This window comes from Microtus oregoni, unplaced genomic scaffold (assembly GCF_018167655.1).
Source record: "Microtus oregoni isolate MIOR12 unplaced genomic scaffold, Mior012 000007F_ref0000211, whole genome shotgun sequence".
Classification (NCBI taxonomy): domain Eukaryota; kingdom Metazoa; phylum Chordata; class Mammalia; order Rodentia; family Cricetidae; genus Microtus; species Microtus oregoni.
This window is the reverse complement of record NW_024543066.1, coordinates 3,518,996-3,534,924: the sequence shown is the minus strand read 5'-3', so window position 1 is coordinate 3,534,924 and position 15,929 is coordinate 3,518,996. Positions and strand designations below refer to the sequence as shown.

Below are 15,929 nucleotides of genomic sequence, written 5' to 3'. Positions count from 1 at the left end.
CTTGTGGTGGTATTGATGTTTGGGTGATGGTGGGATGTATCGCTTGTGTGATATTAGAGGTAGTGTTGGCGGCATTGCTTGGGATGCTCTTAGTGAAGATGCTATCTGTAATGGCAATGCTGCTGATGGTGGTGAAGATGCTCATTGTGGAATGGTGTGGCGACTGGTAGGGCTGCGACCACAGTGATGGTATCTGTAACGATGAGGCGTCAGGATTGAGGACCACTGTTGGGCTCTTAGGAGTACATGCTGCATGACCGTGGCCTAGGTCTGGGCTAGGAATCAAAGTTGTGACGGAGTTGGGAGAGTGTTCTGTATTGCTTGTCTTTGCCTTCCGGAAGCATGGGCTTGATGGAGGCATGAAGCCATTTGCCTGTAGTTGTGATGGTGGGAAGCGGTAACGGAATGGAGAGTTTCAGCATGGAGCAGGTATCACGTATTGGCAGGATTGTACGTGGCTGGATCATTGTCTTAGGGGTGTGAGGGAGGGGGAATTGAATGCAGTGGCATTCTTATTTCCTCAGCTACTACTGAGCTTTTCCAACAAAACTCCTTTTTCTTTCTCCTCTTCACCGTGACCTTTAATGCTCTTAACTCAGGCTGTCATTCTCCTTGTCTCTGGGTGATTGGCACTGTCTGGCTGTGGCCACTTGGCCCAATCTTCTACAAGTCCTGGTTTCTGTGTCTTGTTTTGCTTTTCTCCTTAGATCTTGGCATCTGGTGAGTCATAGATTATTGTTGGCTTATTCAGTTTTTATGTCCTCTCTCCTTTCATGAAAATACAGGTTCCAGGGCTGGAAAGATAGCTTGACAGTTGAGAATACTGGCTGCTCTTCCAGAGGACCTGGTTTGATTCCTAACACCCACATGACAGCTAGCAACCAGAAACTCCAGCCCCAGGGGGATCCGTTGCCCTTTTCTGGCCTCTCTGGGCACCAGCCACACATGTAATAACACAGATACATATGCAGGCAAAACATAAAAAATAGAAATAAATCTTTAAAAAGGAAATGCAGAGTCTCTAAAAGTGGACTTTTTATGCACTGCCCAGCACTTGATCTCGATTATTCTACATAATTGATGCTTAATAAACACTTGTTGAATGAATAATAAGACTATTTAATTACCCTTCCTCCTATTGGCTAGTGGGTGTGTGCTAATCTCTTGGGTGGCTCTTGGGGATTAAATGAAGTCATTTGATTAAACCACCTGACATGTCCAGCCAGACACATGAAGGCTGGTGACATCTTGGACTCCTCTTGAGACTTTTCTTTCTTAAAACTTCTTTGTCTTTGGCCGCTATGGAACGAGCCCTGGTTAACTTCCTGTGTCCTTATAATGCTTCTCCATTTTCCTCATGACTTTCTGTTTTTATTTCTTCATCAGATCCAGGATCCAAATCCCAGGGCCTTTCACTTGCCATGCAAGGGTTCTGCCAATGAGCTAAAGCCCAACCTCTATGGCTCGTTTGTCTTTTGTCTCCTACCTGGCTAGCCTAGAGAGGATAGTATTAGCTACCTCATAGGATATGAAGGGTTGATTGTAAATGATGCTTACTGTTAATGCCAGCTGTGTTAGAACAACACAGGGAGTCTAGTGATGTGGGAGTGATTTCTTATTAATAAAGAAACTGCCTAGGCCCATTTGATAGGCCAACCCTTAGGTAGGCGGAGAAAACAGAACAGAATGCTGGGAGAAAGAAGCTGAATCAGAGAGTCGCCATGGTTCTCCCACTCCAGACAGACGCAGGTTAAGATCTTCCCTGGTAAGCCACCTCGTGGGCTACACAGATTATTAGAAATGGGTTAGTCCAGGTGCGAGAGTTAGCCGAGAAGAGGCTGGAACTAATGGGCCAAGCAGTGTTTAAAAGAATACAGTTTCCGTGTAATTATTTCGGGTAAAGCTAGCCGGGTGGTGGGAAGCAGCCCGCCAATCTTATTACAACAGTCTAGAAGCACATAAAACGCCACAGTAGAATCATTATATAATTATGGTGACTAATGGCATATTTTAATAATAATCCCAGTTTTGTTAAGATGAAAGATAAGCCACTATCCAAGTCAGATGACTCACAGCTGCCTGTAGCTGCAGCCCCAGAGGTGACAACAGTGTCTTCTGGCCCCTATGCACCCTGTGTTCACATGCACATTCCCATAATCAGGCACATGTACCCATGATTAAAATAAATCTTTAAAAAACACCATTCTCCTGCTTTCCTTGGCTTATAGCAACTGTGGAAGTGTAGTTTGAGAACCACTGTAGATGACAAAAATTTAGAACCCATTTAACATTTTGAAATGAAGGGATGGCTTAATCCCTGTCCCAAAGAGTCATTTTGTTAGCTTGCCATATTGGTGGCTCAGGGGATTGAAGGATATGGGGCAGGTGAACCTGAGGTCCTCCTTACTCTCTGCTCACTGGGGCTGCCCGTGCTTGACCTGGTGACTGGGAGCCCGAGTCTTCTGGTGACTATAGGAGGAAGATGCTGGCCCTGTGTGGATGAGGCGTGCATTCTCACTGTGCCCTCTCCAGTCTTTGTGATTTGCCACTGCTTTATTTGACATTAGGAGTCAATTGTTTGCACTGTTAGCCCAACTTGTGGCCAGAATAAAAAAAAAAAAAAATCTCACCTATTACCTGAAGAAATTAGGCCTCCAGTGTTGCTTACTGTACCTTTCTGAGTGGGTTACGACAAGCTGAACTTATTAACCTTGGTAGCCGTCCAGAAAATGTTTTGTCTTTTGGTATTCAGATTGACTTGGTATGCTAGCTATAAATGACTGTGTCCTCAAATAGTCTTTTTTAGAACAAGTAATTTATGGGCTAAACATCTTATGCCGTATTCATTAAGACAGTTGGCCTTCTAATAAGGACTATAATTTGTTTGTTTATATAGTGACATAGGAACTCTTGTAGAAAATCTTGTAGAATGCAGCATAGTATATGCCATTGGGCATAGGACTTGACAAGCATGGATTTGGACCTGAACATCTAACAGGATACGGTTTCTTGTTTTGTTTTTAAACTAAAAACAAGGGGATCAAAGGCGTATGCCTTGCTTCAGGTCATTTTTTTTTTTCCTCTTAGGAAATATTTAGTGGCAGAACCCAGCTTCATTATCTAGCCCAGCAATGACTATGGCATTTGTTGTAACAATCAAGAGACAGGAAAAAGCCTTTGCGAGTGTGTGTACATGTGGTGTTTATGTGTGTGTGTGGGGGGGGGGAGAGGAGAGAGAGAGAGAGAGAGAGAGAGAGAGAGAGAGAGAGAGAGAGGGAGAGAGAGAGAGAGAACGGACACTAGGTTGCACATGCGGAGGACAAAGGACCACTATGGGTCTGGGTTCATTTCTTCAACTTGTTACAGAGGTCTCTTGCTAGCCACTGCCTATGCCAGGAAGAGGAGGGCAGGAAGGCCTGTTCAGGGAAGGGAATGTGAGCCAAACTCATGATTGCATGACAAGAGTCAGTTGTGTGTGGATCTGGGTAAAGCATCCCAGACCCAGGATGGCTGGAGGTGCAGTGTTTTAAATAGACTAGGGACCATATGCTCAGGAAACAGGGATGGCCTGGGTGACTGAGAAGTAGGGTCGGAGAGACAGTGGAGAGCGTCAGGATCAGGGAGGCTGGCAGGGCTCAGATACTCTGTGTTCAGGACCACTGAAGGAGCCTGATGTCTTCAGCAGGGAGAGTGCCACTTGGGATTTCCAACAGAAACATGGCCGTATCTGTAGCAGCCAACTATGAATGTGAGTTGTTGAAATGGTTCCTTCAAATAGACATAATTTTTCCTTTGTATTTTGTAGAGTAGACCAGAGGGCTGCCATTTGGCCAAAGGATGCTTTTGGAACTCAGCAGGACTTCCATGAGGTAGGTGGAATCATCACGGCTGATGTAAACATGAGCTAGCCAGTCTCAGCGTTGCCTATTCCCTGTCAGAGCATTAGAAAATATCTTTCCAGGGAAAACTTTCAATCCTGTTGCTCTTAAGTGACCTTCTTCATCATGGTGATGAGATGTTACTTCACTAAATGTTCTTCCTGGTGTTGGGGCGAGCAAGCTTAAAATAGCATTTTTGAGAATGCTCACCACACCTTGAACCTTACCCTAGTCCAGCTGTCTCTTCTTTCTAGACTTTCCAGTTTTGCTTTGGGGTTATATAACCAGGGCTGTGATAATTAAAATTTGTACAGCTTTTTTTTTTCTTAATTGAATTTTAGCTGGATTCCCCTTTCTCTGCTTCCCACTGACTGGTGTTTGCAACCTCAGACATAGTTGGTTTTACTATTTCATTTCCCTGAGCATAATAAAATCTGATGTTTTCTTCATACACTTTGAGATATGGGAACCATATTTTCAATCTAAATAGCATCTCATTACACTGGATGTTAGGTAGCTAGCTTGTTCTAGAGTTCCTTTGAAATATGTAATTGAATTGTAATATCAGAAATCAGTATGATACAATTAGAGTACCTTCTGCTTTGAATGCCTTGGCTTCAGACCCTGGTTTGAAATCCTCATATGGTTTCTCTTGTCCTCATGGAGTTGGAGCTGTGGGTGGTATGTGGTGTCTCTGATGAGGATCATAGCAGAGAAACTAAGTAGACCTGATACTCAGATGCCCAGAAGAGAAAGGAACAGCTTCAGGCAGATGGTTAATTCAGCATTTTGAAGATATGTCTCTCTTCCCCCTCTTAGTTTTTTGACCCCATAAAAGGCATTTAAATATTTAGGTGGTTTTTGTTTTCCTTTCTTGAATAATAACAATATACAATGTTTCTATAATTATATTGATTATAATATACTATTATAATTGTATCATATCAACTATGGTATATTAATAATAGATACTATTATATAATATTGTTATAATTCATCATCATCATTATTATTATAGAATTTGATAGAAATCCATGACTAAAGGTAAGCCAGGTGTCTGGTTAAGCCAATTTAAATGGCTAAATCCATGAGAAATATCATAAATATAACACAAACGGGAATGCAGAAGGCTATTATTTTGTGTGTGTGCAGGCACAGCCTTCAGACTGCGCATGACTCACAGTGGAAAGAGTTGGGAGTTTTAAGGAAACAGGCTATCCATGAACCAGAATCAGCACACGCAGCTCTCCTTCCTTTGTGCTGTATGTGACGCTGCAACAGATTGTTCTGATGCTCATGCCTGGAAGGGTGATGTGGGAAGAGCTTCCCAGGCTCTGGGAGAAGCTGATTCTTTTGGGTTTTTTTTTTTTTTTGTTTTTTGTTTTTTGTTTTTTTGAGACAGGGTTTCTCTGTGGTTTTGGAGCCTGTCCTGGAACTAGCTCTTGTAGACCAGGCTGGTCTCAAACTCACAGAGATCCTCCTGCCTCTGCCTCCCGAGTGCTGGGATTAAAGCCGTGCGCCACCACCGCCTGGTGAGAAGCTGATTCTTGAGACTGGAAGTGACAGGACTGTTGAAATGGCTTGAGCCGTTGCTGAAAGCTCTGCTTGAAAATCGGTTTTTCTGCTGTCCTCCACTGTATCGCGTCTGCAGAAGGCATGAACGGTACATGGGCTGGGACACCCAAGTGGAGACCTGTGCCAACTGCAGGCTAAGGTGGCTCCATTGGGCCTGATGTAGGAACACAGGACATGAGTGCTCAGCATGGTTTTGTTTCGGTCCATGGGGCCAGCTGTGTGTGCGGGCTCACATTCTCCCAGGCAGGTTGTGCTGCGATGGATGTGTGTGTAGGCTCATATTCTTCCACACAGGTTGTGCTGTGATGAAAGTTTGGGACATGGAAAGAGAATGTAGAGCAGTTTGGAGTGGGGGCAGCAGAAGTAAGGCTAATACCTTGGTGTGAGGGATGGTGTGGCCACACTCACTGCTGGAAACATCCCAGAGAGTGAAAAATCTAAAATGTGTGTTAAACTTAACAGAACACTCAATTCTTTAACAAAAGAACCCTTTTATATTTCTCTAAGTGATGATCCTATGGTACGCACACACACACGGAATATTGTTTTAATGAATGTAGGATGTACATACAGAAAAGTATTCCTAGGAGGGGGATGATCAATCTCACTTTCTCCATCAGTCTGGAGGCTCTTGTTTTCCACTTTGGGTCTTTTGCTAGGATTCTAGTCTCTATTCTATGCTCTTCATGTGCCTCCGGGGCTGTGAATCAGTGCTCACAGTCCAACTGTGTGTTGGCCTTTCACCTGAGCTGTCTGGTCCCACCCTTTAAGATACCCAGACTAGAAACCAGTGTGTTTCTCATCCATTTTTATCTCCTGTCTGGGCTGTTCTGTCATGTCCATAATACGAATTGATCCCTGATCCAAAAAGCACTTCAAAGCTAGAATGAGGATGGTTTTTCACTCTCTGTACCTCATAAATTCCACTTCTGATTTCAGTTGCCATGAGGAAACTAACAGGTTGATAAAGGAATCTAAGGTAACCCCACTCCACCAAGCAACCATGCCATGTTGGGCTTTTGAGAGATGGTTAGCCGGTTCTAGAAGGAGAATACTCATGTACTATTGACGGAAGATGGCCCCTCTCTGTAGTATTAGGTTAACTTCCTTGTTTAGCATGCTGCTTCAGGTGAGGAATACACAGAGTGGTGGTGAAGAGAGGGGATCAACCAACTAGCCCCCTGGAGCAGCTGCGTCAACCCTGGTGACCCACTGGGTGGCAGATGTCACAGCTCTTGTCCAAACCCCAGACTGCACATCACAGAATATGAGCTAGTTTTCATTTGGGATCTATCAGCCTGGACAGGACAAGGATGGGACATTACACATGCAAGCAACAGCAGAATACCATTGTAATTTCCAGAATTCATCTATGTGATAAGATAAAGATGAACATGAAGCCAATACTCAAAGATCTGATATCAATAGAAAGCTTAACTCTAAGCCTATGTAATTGTGTGAAGGTGATGTTTTTAAGTCCTCACAAAAACATCAACACACAGTGTTACCCCTCCCATCACGTAGGGCTGTTGCTGAGTCTCTGTTGAATTATGTTGGTGGTCGTAACTCAGCATTATATGCCTTGTTTCTCCAGTATGAAGATACCTTGGATTTTGTTAAAAGTAGAGCAGTGGGACACTGGAGTACTATTTTTGGCCTTTGCATGTGTCTATGTATGTGACACTGTGAAGAGGACATGCATGTGCATTAGCACCTACAATGTATGTTAGAGGTATTTTGGCACGAGGCCATGCAGACCTGGAGAAGATACAGTTATCTCTTGATATCCTTCTGGGATTGGCTTCAGAGCCCACCCGCTGCCCACCGCCCAGTTAAAAATTCACGGATTACCAAGCCCTTGTGTAAAATGGTGTGGTCTTCATGAGCAACCTCCGCACGGCTCCTCTTGTGCTTTATATTGTCATTAGATTGCTTATTACCTGATACAAGATACAGCCAGAGTAAATAATTGTTATCCTGCATTGTGAAAGTAATAACAGGTTCTGTGCAGCAAATATAGACAGTTTAAAAATTATATTGTTAACCTGTGGTGGGTTGAATTCATGGATGCAAAAAAATCCACAAATTTGGAAGACTGTCTTTACGGTTGGATTGAAATGTCTTTCTCCTTCCAAATTGCTTTACTTCTGAGAAAATAGCCTGTGAAAAGCTTCGAGACTCCTGTGCTGGCTGAGAAATGTTCCCTCTGTTAGAATACTCAGCTGCGTTTTTCAATGTAAGTGAACACCCAGCCTATCACATTGGGTCTTAGTTCAGTTTCTGTTGATGAATATTTTGAAGTATCAGAGATTGTTTTCATGTGACAAAAGATCAATGATTTCAGGCTTTAATAACAACAGTATTTTAATGATGACATATCTGAGCATTTGGGACTGGGACGGGCTGCATGCTTGGCTAGATCCTGGGATTCGAAACCATTATGGAAATCCATCTCTGGGCTTCTTTTTCTATCCTGGCTTTATCTTTTGGCCAGCACCTCCCTACTGACGTATTATTCTGATGTCCAGTCATCTCAGTACATATGAATTTTCTATGACTACTTTTTTTCTCTAGTCAGGGTTTCTCTATGTAGCTCTGCCTGTCCTAGAGCTTTCTTCATAGACCAGGCTGTCTTCAAACTCAGAGATCTGCCTACCTCTGCCTCCCCGAGTGCCACCACGCCCAGTTAAGTTTTCTATTACTATTATTGGTGATTTACCAAGAGCGTAGTGGCTTCAGATCCTCATGGATTAACCCCCATTGTATGAAGCAGGGGGAGTTGCTCTGCTCAGGCTCTCATGAAAGAGAAATTGCCAGGCTGAGTTCTCATCTGGAGTAGGGCCATGTGCAAGTTCCTTCACATAGCTGCTTTAACTCAGCTTCCTGTCACAAGGCTGTCGTCTCTGCCCCTTTGCTGCTTGGCAGCTGGGCTTAGTGTTTGGCTTCCCGAGTCTGCCACACTTGGCTCATGTGGCCCTTTTCATCCTCAAGTCAGCTGTAGCACCTGACATCTGCCTATGGTCCCAATTCCTCCGATGAGGCTATCTTGCCACCAGCTGGAAGATAGATGGCTTTTAAAGTTCTTACTTGATTTGACTAGGCACACACAAATAACGGCTGTATCTTTGACCAGCTGAGTTAGAGCTCAGTTACCTTTTTTTGGGGGGGGGGGAATCCCTTTATAGCAGTGCATAGATTAGTGTGTACATGACCAGAGTACAGAGACCCTAGGGGTTGTTTTTAGGGTCATGCCTGCCACATAGTGGGATTGTAGTCTTCTAAAACTAGGAAGTTCTAGAAAGCCTTAACGATGAGTCTCATTCATGATGGGGGCATTTGTCCTTTCTGAACTATTCAGTATGACCTTGGGGGCTTGGAAGGAGCTGATTGGCTGGATGAGGCCCATGTTTGACACTGGGATGCTGTTTGTAGAAGATAGATAATTGGATGCTAGTCTCTGGAAACACGCGTTCCCAGGTAATTTTCCTCTTGGCTGGACCACTGCAGGATGCCACCGGCTCATTTTTTTTTTCTGTTTGGTTTTGAGTTTGAGTTGAAGTGACCTTGTTCCCCTACCAAGGGTTCTTCCTCAGTGTCCTGTGATCCATTTAATTTTAGCCACTTCTTGTTGTCAGTGTCAGCAGGGACTTCCTGTGGCCAGCGCTGTCATGGTGTGAACCCTGGTTCTCATTCCCAGGTGACTGAGGCATACAGCAAGGAAACAGGGCTGCTTCTAGGTCGGGTATTCTGCCCAGTCCTTCCGAGGCCACTCTTCATCCTGGCTGCTTATTTTCAGGGGAACGAGGTCTAGAGTCCTCACCTTCAAGGGAATCCTAAATGGCACTGTAAGAAAAGGAAGCTGGTGACCACCGACTTTTTCCCCACCCCCGTCTGATATAGACTTGGAGAAGCGGCCGACTCACCCGTGTTTGCTTCCTGCATATCAGCTGTCACACTTTCCCACTCGGCTCTGGGGTGACCTCCGTCGCTCTCATTCTTTGCTCTGGTGTGACATCTCCATCCTTTCCCTCGTTGTTCCATTTTGTGTTTGCTCCTCTTTGGGCTACTGTCCCCCCAACCCCTTGTTTGGGAAAGATGAGAAGGGCTGTCCAGTCCCATAGCTGCGAGGGGTCAGCCTGTGCTTCTGTCTCTGCTGCTTTGTGAGGAGAGGATAAAGGCGGAAACAGTGTGGGCCGTGGGTTTTCTACGAAGGAAAAGTATATGACTAGCTTTTTCATTAATATAAATACATATACAAGCCCGTGGGTCCCAAGACCATTTTTTTTTTCTGGGAGCTTTGCCTGTTGGGGATTTTCCCCTAATGAGTAATTATTTCAACAGTAGTGGTCGAGAGGTAAATGTATAACCAGCCCTGGCATTGTTAAAGAGAGTGGAGTGGGGGCTGGATGAACAAATGAGCTCTGTCACTCAATCCCCAGGAGGCTCACGGGGACATGAATCACTACCTTGGAGCAGTGGCTCTCAATCTCCCTAATGCTGTGACCTTCTCATACAGTTCTCACGTTGTGGTGACCTTCCTCCCCAGCCATAATACTATTTTTGTTGCTACTTCATAACGTAGCTTTGCTACTGCTATGAATTAGTGTGTAAATACTGCATTTTTTGATGGCTTTAGGTGACCCCTGTGTAAGGGTCATTTGACCTCTAGAGGAGTCGCCACCCACAGGTTGAGAACCACTGCCCTAGGACTTGGCTGTCCTTGCGCCTGCCCTCTTTTATGTTAGGACATTGCCTTTCTTAGTGCCGCAAAGCTCAAGCTTCAGGACAGGAAGATGAGTTTTCGTATTTTCTAACAAAATATTAGTGTTTGAGGAAATACCTAATGGTTTCCAGTGTGATCTTTCACCTTTAATGACACAAGAGCTTCACTTATTTCATATGACTTCCGTCAGAGGAGTTGCTGGTTTCCATTATTCACTAGCATCTAGAATGCGGGTTAAGGCAGTGTCTTCAGAAATAAGAAAGGGCTGGGAACTGGCATAGATGGATGGCTTGCTCACCGACACAGAATGCACCAAGGAAGGGATCATTGGGCTTCTCTAGTGTCCACTTCCTACTGAGTTTAGTCATTTTTAAGGATTATGTTTATTTTGAGTGGTGTCATTGAATCTGTCTGCCATATGAGAGCAGTACCTCTGGAGGCCGGAAGGGGCCTCCTTGGAGCTCCCCTGGAGTTTTCCGAGGTTGTAAGTTGGTCTGGTACTGGGGACTCTACCTGGATCCTCCTCCAGGGCAGTGTGTGCCCTTAGCCACTGAGCAAGCCATGGTCCCAGCTCACTGAGGTTAGTTTTCAAGATTTTTCAGACTGATGTCTGAAATGACCACACACACTCACACACACACACACACACTCACACACACTCACACACACACTCTCACACTTACACACACACACACTCTCTCTCACACTTACACACACACACACTCTCACTCACACACACACACACTCATACACTCACACACACACACACTCACACACACTCACACACACACTCTCACACTTACACACACACACTCTCTCACACTTACACACACACACACACTCTCACTCACACACACACACACACTCTCTCACACTTACACACACACACACACTCTCACACTTACACTCTCACTCACACACACACACTCTCTCACACCTACACACACACACACACACACACACACTCATACACTCACACCCCACTACCACATGAGCACCAACATAGAGTAACTGTCATCTGGTGAGAAACAGCCAATGTTGAAGGGCAAGGAGTGGGTTCTTCACAACACCCGTGATTTTCAGCAAGGTCCCAGGGAAGGGCACTCTGTAAGTAACACATGTAGTCTGTTCCATTTAGGGAAAAAAAAGCCTTAGCTAGAGCTCCTCTGACTCAGAATATGAGATTGCCAAACAGCATTTTCTCTCATCTGCTTTGCTTGTTTGTACACTAAGGACAGCAAAGCTTTCACCTTGAGATGAGACGGTTTGGGGGCTTCCCATTCCCAGACTGAAGTCCTCTGGCTGGAAGGGAGTGCGGTTGTGTCACCGTGTGCTCTTGTTGTGTTGTTCCTGTTTTTCAAAAAAGTGCTGACAGGATGCAGTCAAGATGTGGATACCTTGGTCAGTGTTCTGGCTTCTTGGTGTGAGTAGCTGCTGCTTAGATGCTGAAATTCTTTTCGGGGGGGAGGGGGGAGTGAGGGCTGGAGCATCCTGCACAGAGAGAGGTTGGACTGTATGAGCTGAGGTGTAGCCTGACACAAAACATACTGGGTTATAAGTATACAGTCCCCAGGGAGACTAGCTACAGCCAGTGTCTACAGGGAGAGATAATGTGGGCTTCTCCTGAGAGTCGTGGTTCCCAAACTGTGGGTCGACACCCCTTTGGGTGTTGAAGGTCCCTTACACAGCAGTCGCTTAAGACCATCAGAAAAACATGATCTATAACAGTAGTGAAATTACAGTTATGAAGTACCAACAAAAGTTATTTTTTGGTTGGGGGTCACCACAAAATGAGGAACTGTGTTAAAGGGTCTCAGCAGTAGGAAGGTGGAGAACCATTGCTTTAGAGCCATCAGTATTGAAAGAAGCCCCATTTCGTTTGATGAGGACATCGAGAGACTACCAGTAGCACGCTGGGAGGTGGCCTCTTGGTTTTACGCACCTCGTGTTGTATACTCCTAGTGTGGGGGTGTGCGTCCTGAGGGAGGCCAAGGCTGGAAGACAGTAGGAGTGGCAGATTGCTGGGGCAATGGCAGGGGAAAGGACTTCTGTCTGGGCTTGGTGGTGTTAAGCAGGGAACCAAGATACCATTTTGAGTGAGTCAGGGTCCCGGAAGATAGGGCATAGGCCTTGGGCACTTGTCTTGAGGTGATCTTGTTCCAGACCTCCTAAATCAGAATAAAGATGGGTGAGATATGGGGTAATGAATATTTTCTGTAAATTCCTCAGTGAGCTTTTAAATAATCTTGCAGTTTATTAACCAGAGTACTAGAAGGCCTTCAGATTAGATACTCAGAGTGTGTATGCAAGCACCCCCTAAGTGCCAGCTAAGGGTAAAAATAAATAAATGAATCAGATGGATAGGTAATGGCAATCTCTTTTTCTGGTTGACTCTGCCGTACAGTGTCAACATGACAAATTGAGCCATAGTTGCAGCCCTTAGGGAGCCAGCCGCAAAGAGTCCACAAACAAGTAGACCGCTGTAGTGATTGCCAAATTACCAGATACAGACAACTCAAAAGAGAGTCTGTCATGGTGGGATAACGTGGCAGGTAGGAAGAAAAGGGAGGGGAATGCCGGTGCTCATCTGGCTTGCTTTGTTGCCCCCTTTGCAGTGTGTTCCCATAGGATGATGTCTAATAGGATCCCGGGGCCTGGGAATGTCGGAGCAGGGAGGAGGTGAATGAACAGATGCAAAGGGAGGGTCTCTTGTGCTTGCTGATTGTGTATGTCGAGTTGGGAGTGTATGCTCGCAATTGTGCAGACTGATGGAACTAGAACCGTGAGTCGATGTCTGGGAACTGACCTGTATTCTGGGTTTTCAGCAAGGTTTCTGCCTGCTCTGTTTCACAGCAGCGTGAGATCTACGTACACTTCCTAGAAACACAAAGGGACGGGAGGTGCCATAAAATCCCTTCCTAGAAACCAAATGTGAATGTTTCGCGTTCTGTAATTGCACACTCATGGATGAAGGCACCTTAAAATAGTTCTTATTATCCATCCCACCCCATGTGGGTGGTCGCCATCTTAGCCCAACTGAAATGGGACCTGTGTGATTGCAGAGTAGGGAAAATGAGTGTTATCTAAAACAAGATGCGTATTCTCTATTGTGTGAAAAGGAGTTAGCTTGGGAAAACCTCACTTAGGTTGTGCAGACCTCTCTCTAGCTTGCTTCTCACAAGGCCATGTGGAGAGGCAGGGGTAATTGTCATTCCCAAGAGGATCATCACCCGCTGCTCAGTCTGCCTGCTGATTTTAGATGCCCTACAATGAGGCCTTTGGAAGTAAACCTGGGAAACATGAGCAGGCTAGCCAGAGCCATTGTCTAGGATCTAGGGCTGGATCGAGGTAATCTTTAGACCACTCCTTCATTTTTCTTGGAAAGGGAAAGTATGTCTTTGTGTGAAATGTCACTAAGTCTGGTGTGATTGATTACTGAAATGGCAGGGTTGTCTGCCTTGGGCTTTCCATGTCTTTCTGGTATGGACTTAGGAAAGGAATGTCTGTTGTTATTTGTTGGCTGTTTTCTCACTGGGCTAGAGGCTCCAGGAGGAAGAAGCTGATGTTAGTCTGTTAGCCTCCACGTGAACCTAGCTCTTGCTTGAGCAGTCAAGCAGCATGGGGCTAGCACATCTTCACAGACCCTGCCTGTGCAGTATCCCAGGCATCCCTGGGATAGCTCTATGGTGCTTCATCCTGTTCGGATAGGCAAGATATCTCCCATCATTCCCTGGGTAAACATGTAACACAGCTAGATATCTTCACTGTTGCCCTGGGATCCTAAACCATTGGGTGATGTATTCCATATAGACCCATTCCACAGAGGGTGTCGATCTGAGGAGGACTCTACTGAGGAGGGCTGTGTGCTGAAGTGATGGGGAATGGGATGGCCTGTGGCGGGGACAGGTGGGCTGCTGAGATTCTCCAGTTCTAATTTCTTGTCTTTGGTCTCCAGCAGTTGTCTTCTTTTCTGCTTAGAGGCCTCTCTGTGTTTCTGATGTTCACCTCGTTCATCTCGTTCCATTTTCTAGGCCTTTTCATCCTCATTCCTTTATGCTTGATTCTGTTTAGTGTCTCAGAGAGGAACAGCCCAGCCATGCAAGTAGATCTCCTGTGTGAAGCAAACCACAACTCTTTGTTTCCTCTCCCCCAACACACTATATTTCCCATTCTGAACTCCCATTCTGAAGCCAAGACACCCTGGCTATATACAGCCTGTGTGCAGGCTCGTTTAATCCAGCAGTCACTTCCACAATTGAGTGTCTCTCACTGGCTGTCATTCTCTGTTCATTAGCATTTAAGACATTTAAAATGAAAAAAAGCTCATATAAGGTCCAAACTCCTTGCCTTATAATATTTCCCATCCTTACACGGCTATCCTTTCTATATTTTATTCTATTATTTTAAAATTGTTTGTTAATATTATTCTTTTATGACTGTCTATACCCACTTTCTACTGTACCTGTTTCAAGGATTTCTCAGTCTGGACTGCTTGCTTTACACAGTGCCTGCAGCCATGCACTCACAATGATCTCTGACATTTGAGCCAAACCTTAAACTTCTAAGTCACGGCTAAGCCCTCCCACTTGCACATGGCCTGCTGACTGACCCCGCCTCCTTTGGGTAGGTGAGAGAGGAGCCTCAAGCCAGAGGCAGGGCCTAGAGCCTGTCTATCCACCCCAGTGCTTTACCTAGTCTCTTGCCACCAAGTAGTGTGCAGCCTGCTGCCCGTAAACCCCTCAAGAGACTCCTTTCTCATGCGGCATGTGGATAGTTGAGCCTCCACATTGGATACCATAACTCTTGACACTCCTGCCGCTTCTGGTTTATAACACATAGTCTGTCTCCTAGATAGGGTCTAGAAGCTTCTGAGTCTGACGTACCCCTGTGTATTGATGTCCTATGATGTCCGTGTAACTTGAGTCCTTGGTTCAGCTCCAGACCCAAGTCTAGGTACCTACTTGTACCAGGATCTGCACCTCTGTCCTGGTGTATGTACACGCTTGATTTTCTCTCTGTCCTCGTTAGAAGGGGACTTCAAAGTCATCTAAAGTGGGGTTCCTGGTAGGCAGGTGCAGAAGTGAAACCCTGGGAGGTAGAGATGAGTCACGACTGGCCCAGCCTGAAGTCTGTCCACATGGCCAGACCTCTTCCCAGCAGCTGGTGTTTGGGGACATTCCAGCCTCACCAGTGATGGAGTGACCGGCCACCTACTGGCACTTCTACAAAGTGCTTTTCTTACCCTCCCTCAGTTCGCCTGGGAGCAGCCCTCGCGGCAGGGGCCATAACTCATCACTGTTATTTTTGCCTCTTTTTAAAGATGAAAAGATAAGGTTTGGAATAGCCAGGCTATCTGCCCACAGTCAGGCAGGATAGAGAGCATGGTGCACATTCCCCATGGTTCTCTGGGACCCTGAAAGCCATCTGCTGCTTTGCAAATTACACAAGAGCACATAGGCATTTGAGCCAGGCTGCTGGCGCCGTATAACAAAAGGCTGGGAATGTGGGTCTTGTTCAAATGCTTGTCTAGTCTACAGGAAGTCCTGCGTCCTGTCCCTCCACCGCACTGGGTGTAAAGCCAGATACAGTGATACACACCTACCCATAGTCCCACAACCCTGGAAGCAAGGTCATGAAGATCAGAGATTGAAGATGATCCAAGGTGACAGAGTTCTAGGCCAGCCTGGGCTACATGAAACCCGGTTGCTATCGAAAGGCATGGACAGGTCTGCCTCCTTTGACATAAAATTTTT

The 15,929-nt window shown here is 45.6% G+C and overlaps 1 protein-coding gene across 5 annotated transcripts in view; it reads left to right on the top strand.

Moving 5' to 3' along the window:
• The window catches only part of Fam13c (family with sequence similarity 13 member C), a 98,338-nt gene that overhangs the window by 44,023 nt on the left and 38,386 nt on the right, over positions 1-15,929 (top strand). For all 5 annotated transcript variants that reach the window (XM_041655673.1, XM_041655670.1, XM_041655669.1 and 2 more), the window contains one exon: positions 3,806-3,869. In XM_041655673.1, the coding sequence (XP_041511607.1) occupies positions 3,806-3,869 (64 nt within the window). The remainder of the gene's footprint in view (positions 1-3,805; positions 3,870-15,929) is intronic.